Here is a 5,833-nt window from a genome sequence, read left to right as displayed (position 1 = left end):
TGTAACAGTTAAAATTAAAACACCATTTACTGATATTCCCAAAACAGGAGAAATTTGTTGCTGCTGCAGTAGAGTTTACAGTGTATTGGGTGGCATCATGGCTTTGATCACAGCTGAAGCTTATAGCCTATTCTATTTCAAAATACGTTACCACAGTCATTATAATGCATATTCCAACCTTACTTGGCTCTTTACATACGTAAATAAAGAATTTTTCCCCCCATGGAGAACCCCTGGGAAACCCACCAATCAGACGGCAGTATTCACGCACGTGATTTAAGACACGAAGCCATGCTTCCCACTTCATAATTCCTTCAGCCGGCCGTGTTTACGGACGTGTTTTGGTGTCTACGGGTTCCAACTACAACAGGCGTTGTTTGTACCCATACATATACGTATCCTTTAAAACTATTTAACTTTACTTTGTTTTAATTAAGCTTTTTGCTTTATTTTGCGCCGTTTTGCGACCAGGCTCTGGCCACGTGTTTTTGACGGTTTGTTTACGTTGAGATGGAGACTCCTCCTTCTCAAAGGCGCTGTCCTGGGGGTCATTTTTTTGAGGCTTCCCACCCCCACCCTTACTGTCCTGGCTGTCGGTCTTGCTCTCTGGAGCAGCCGTGTGAAATTTGCCGTGCCTGGCAGCCGACTCCTGCCGGTGGTTCTCCCCGCCCGCGAGGGCGTGCAGGTAAGTCGGGGAGGAGGGGTAGGGGTGGGGCGAGGGCTAAGGCTAGGCCTAAGCCCTCGGAGAACACCAGCGGAATTCCGACCTCTGTCGAGTCTTCCCTGGGGTTCGTTTCGGCGGTTTCGACCCGTACCGGGGCCGTTGGGAAACAATTTGTTTCTTTGGACCCGCACCTTTCTCTCACCCTCCCTTCCGTTTTGTCGGTCGACGTGGGTGAGGGTTTGGGCTCTGTCCCGGTCACCACGGTGACTAGGGGACAGGGGGGCGGCCTTCTCTCCCAATTTGTGGTGGGAGGGCAGGTGGCCCAATATTCCCTTGGGAATGATAAACAGGCCAGCCATGTTGTGTCAGCGGATGCTTCTGTTGGTGGCCTCCTGCTGGTCCGCTCCACTCCTGAGGGTGTTGGTGTTGTCTGAGACCGGCCCCCGGCAGTTTTGTCTGCTCCCGGGGTTCCTTGCATCCCTGATGTAGCCCCTGGCGTGGTGATGGCGTCTAGCACGCCGTCCACCACTGTGCAGCATTTACTGCCCGGTCTGGTGGTTAGTGATGCCTCGGTCTCGCTAGCCTCGGCTGGATTTTACGGTGGTGTGAGCACTGGTGTAAAAACCTATGCTTCCAGCTCTCTCCCTTGTGCCTCCTCCCCAGGTTTTCCTATGGTAGGTGCCAGCGCAGCTGCATTTGGTTTTGCCAGTGCACGCTGTNTGCTGCCGGTTCAGTCAGGCAGAGACTGCGTGATGCTAGGGCTGCTGGTCGTGCTGCGTTGGCTCGAGCTCCTTTTTTGGAATTTGAGTCTACCAGTAAACTCCGCTGTCCTGTGTCAACTCCTACCTTACAGCAGGTTCCAGGCTCTTGTGGTCCTGCTCCTGCTGTTCCTCAGGGACTATCGCTTGCCCCGATAGTTCCCTCGGGTAGGTCACGTTCTCTTTCCCCTCCTCGCACCCCTCCTCGGAGGGCGACGTTGATGGAGGTGGATTCGGCGGGTGCCTCTCCTAGTGATGAGAGNGAGGAAGAGGGCAAAGACGACTGCTTTTCAGCAGCAGTCTGCCCCTCCGACTTCCGCTCCGGCAGAACGTCGGAAATCTTCCTTCCGCGGTAGGGGTTCCCATAGGGGTCGAGGCAAAGGCAAAGTTTCCAGAGGTAGGAAGGGTTCCTGACTCTTCCTTGCCCTTGCAAACTCCTTGTCCACTGTCTGTGGCCGCTCCCACGTCCTTGGGCGCGGGAGGCTCCGCCGAGGTGGTTTGGGAAGGGCTAGATTGGCCCCTTCCGGACTTGCCAGTAGGCGGTCGGCTGTCCCATTTCGTTCCTCAGTGGAAAGAAATCACTTCAGACAGTTGGGCCCTAGGGGTTGTGTCCAAGGGTCTCTGCATCCCGCTTCTTCGGGATCCACCTCTGGCGCGAGAGCCTATCTTTTTCCCTTCTCCTTCCGATCCGGGAAAGGTGGAGGCTCTCAGGTCAGAGGTTCAAGCCATGATCGCAAAGGGCGCGATCGAAGAACTTTCACGGGACCAGTGGTCTCCAGGGTTTTACTCCCGGGTCTTCCTCGTGAAGAAGTCCGGTGCCTGGAGGCCTATTATCGACCTCAGTACGTTCAACACGTATGTCGATTCCCCGCACAGATGGAAACGCCACGGCGCATCATTGCGTCAGTGTGTCCAGGGATGTGGGCTACGTCCATCGATCTAAAGGATGCCTACTTTCACATCCCGGTCAGGAGGTCGGCCAGAAAGTTCCTCAGGTTCACTTTCGAGCAGAAGATTTACCAGTTTGGCGCTATGCCCTTCGGCCTCACTACGGCCCCCTTGGTTTTCACCAAATTGTTGCAGGTAGTAGTGGGCACCTCCACAGTCTCGGGGTAGATGCACACATCTACTTCGACGACTCCCTGTTGCTCCAAGTGGATCCAGTTATCCTGTCCCGGAGCACGAGGTTGGTTCTGGGTGTTCTGTGCCGCCTAGGGTTCATCCCTTCCAGGGAGAAGTCGGAGGTTCTTCCCTCCCAAGATTTTGTTTTCCTCGGTTATCGGTTCAGAACCGATCTGGGGTTTGTCCTTCCACCAGTGTCCAAGTTCGAGAAGGCCTCTCTGTTGGTCTCCGTTCTGGTCGGTGAGGAGCGAATTCAGGTCCGATGGTTCCTTCGGTTCCTCGGTTACCTCAATTCATTGGCAGATGTGGTTCCCTTGGTACATTCCTCTGCCAGAGTCGGTGAAGGAATCAGCTCGTTGGTGGACTCTTGAGAGCAATGTCTTGGCAGGAGTTCCTCTGGTTCGGGCATCTCCTGCTATGACCCTTTACACCGACGCGTCCATGACCGGTTGGGGTGCATACCTTTCCGGTCAGACGTCGGCGGGGGTGTGGTCAGGGGAACAGCTTTCAGAACACATCAATGTTCTGGAAATGCGTGCTGTTCTGTTGGCCCTTCGGGGTCTTCGACCCTCCCTGCAGGGCAAGGCCATTTGTCTGGCGACAGACAACTCCACTGGGGGGGCTTATCTGCAGCGCCAGGGGGGCACCCGTTCCCCGGCTCTGTGTGCTTTATCCACCCAGGTCCAGTTGCTGTGTCAGGATATCAGTCTCGATCTTCACGGTGAGGCACCTTCCAGGTCGTCTGAATGTTCTGGCCGACACTCTGTCTCGGTCTCGGAGCCCGGTTCTCACCGAATGGACCCTCAAGCGTTCGGTGTTCCGGTCTCTTNAGAACGTCGGAAATCTTCCTTCCGCGGTAGGGGTTCCCATAGGGGTCGAGGCAAAGGCAAAGTTTCCAGAGGTAGGAAGGGTTCCTGACTCTTCCTTGCCCTTGCAAACTCCTTGTCCACTGTCTGTGGCCGCTCCCACGTCCTTGGGCGCGGGAGGCTCCGCCGAGGTGGTTTGGGAAGGGCTAGATTGGCCCCTTCCGGACTTGCCAGTAGGCGGTCGGCTGTCCCATATCGTTCCTCAGTGGAAAGAAATCACTTCAGACAGTTGGGCCCTAGGGGTTGTGTCCAAGGGTCTCTGCATCCCGCTTCTTCGGGATCCACCTCTGGCGCGAGAGCCTATCTTTTTCCCTTCTCCTTCCGATCCGGGAAAGGTGGAGGCTCTCAGGTCAGAGGTTCAAGCCATGATCGCGAAGGGCGCGATCGAAGAACTTTCACGGGACCAGTGGTCTCCAGGGTTTTACTCCCGGGTCTTCCTCGTGAAGAAGAAGTCCGGTGCCTGGAGGCCTATTATCGACCTCAGTACGTTCAACACGTATGTCGATTCCCCGCACTTCCAGATGGAAACGCCACGGCGCATCATTGCGTCAGTGCGTCCAGGGATGTGGGCTACGTCCATCGATCTGAAGGATGCTTACTTTCACATCCCGGTCAGGAGGTCGGCCAGGAAGTTCCTCAGGTTCACTTTCGAGCAGAAGGTTTACCAGTTTCGCGCTATGCCCTTCGGCCTCACTACGGCCCCCTTGGTTTTCACCAAGTTGTTGCAGGTAGTAGTGGGGCACCTCCACAGTCTCGGGGTAGATGCACACATCTACTTCGACGACTCCCTGTTGCTCCAAGTGGATCCAGTTATCCTGTCCCGGAGCACGAGGTCGGTTCTGGGCGTTCTGTGCCGCCTAGGGTTCATCCCTTCCAGGGAGAAGTCGGAGGTTCTCCCCTCTCAAGATTTTGTTTTCCTCGGTTATCGGTTCAGAACCGATCTGGGGTTTGTCCTTCCACCAGTGTCCAAGTTCGAGAAGGCCTCTCTGTTGGTCTCCGTTCTGGTCGGTGTGGAGCGAATTCAGGTCCGATGGTTCCTTCGGTTCCTCGGTTACCTGAATTCATTGGCGGATGTGGTTCCCTTGGGTCGGCTTCACATCCGTCCGCTCCAGCTGTTCCTTCTGTCAGTTTGGTCTCCGGCGTCTCGACAGTGGGATGTGTACATTCCTCTGCCGGAGTCGGTGAAGGAATCAGCTCGTTGGTGGACTCTCAAGAGCAATGTCTTGGCAGGAGTTCCTCTGGTTCGGGCATCTCCTGCTATGACCCTTTACACCGACGCGTCCATGACCGGTTGGGGTGCATACCTTTCCGGTCAGACGTCGGCGGGGGTGTGGTCAGGGGAACAGCTTTCAGAACACATCAATGTTCTGGAAATGCGTGCTGTTCTGTTGGCCCTTCGGGGTCTTCGACCCTCCCTGCAGGGCAAGGCCATTTGTCTGGCTACAGACAACTCCACTGTGGTGGCTTATCTGCAGCGCCAGGGGGGCACCCGTTCCCCGGCTCTGTGTGCTTTATCCACCCAGGTCCTGTTGCTGTGTCAGGAGATCAGTCTCGATCTCACGGTGAGGCACCTTCCAGGTCGTCTGAATGTTCTGGCCGACACTCTGTCTCGGTCTCGGAGCCCGGTTCTCACCGAATGGACCCTCAAGCGTTCGGTGTTCCGGTCTCTTTGCCTGGTTTGGGACAGACCCCATGTGGATCTGTTCGCCACGGCCCTGAACTTTCGACTCCCTACATTTGTGTCTCCGGTTCCAGACCCTATGGCCATGGCGGTGGATGCTCTATCCCAGGACTGGTCGGGAATGTACGCGTATGCGTTTCCTCCCTTCAATCTGGTGGGCAGGGTGTTGGAAAAGATCCTTCTACACCCTTGTACTGTGTTGCTGGTTGCACCGCTCTGGCCTCGACAACCTTGGTTTCCTCTGTTGCTTCGGCTGTCGGTGGACTTCCCACGCAGCATCCCACCCCTGTGGGATCTGCTGTCTCAACCGAGGTCCCGACAGTTCTACTCGGGACCGGAACGGCTCCACCTTCACGGTTGGATGCTATCTCGGGAAGGCTCACTCAGACGGGCTTTTCTCGAGAAGTTGCAACTCGCATCGCAGGATCACTTAGACCTTCGTCTTCCGCCGTCTACCAATCTCGATGGTCCGCATTCGGTGATTGGTGTGTCGGACGGTCGATTGATCCAGTCTCTGCCTCTGTTCCCGTTGTAGCTGACTTTCTTTTGTCTCTGTTCAGGGACAAAGGTCTGTCTCCGAGAACTATTGCAGGCTATCGTTCAGCCATTACTAGTGTGCTGGCTTTCTATGGTAGCAAGTCGGTGGGCTCGGACGCTTCATTGTCGGCTCTCATTAGGGGCTTCTACAATGAGAAGCCTCGTTCACGGCAATTGGTCCCTAGGTGGAATTTAGCACTTGTGC

General features: G+C 55.7%; 1 protein-coding gene across 1 annotated transcript; it reads left to right on the top strand.

The window, feature by feature from the left end:
- Positions 1-3,064: 3,064 nt before the first annotated feature.
- LOC110467064 lies at positions 3,065-5,626 on the top strand. Its single transcript, XM_021523955.1, has one exon. The coding sequence runs from the start codon at positions 3,065-3,067 to the stop codon at positions 5,624-5,626; it is 2,562 nt and encodes an 853-aa protein (XP_021379630.1).
- The last annotated feature ends 207 nt before the right edge of the window (positions 5,627-5,833 follow it).

The sequence above is a fragment of the Mizuhopecten yessoensis genome, unplaced genomic scaffold (assembly GCF_002113885.1).
Source record: "Mizuhopecten yessoensis strain PY_sf001 unplaced genomic scaffold, ASM211388v2 scaffold11157, whole genome shotgun sequence".
Lineage (NCBI taxonomy): Eukaryota > Metazoa > Mollusca > Bivalvia > Pectinida > Pectinidae > Mizuhopecten > Mizuhopecten yessoensis.
This window is presented reverse-complemented; position numbering and strand designations above follow the sequence as displayed.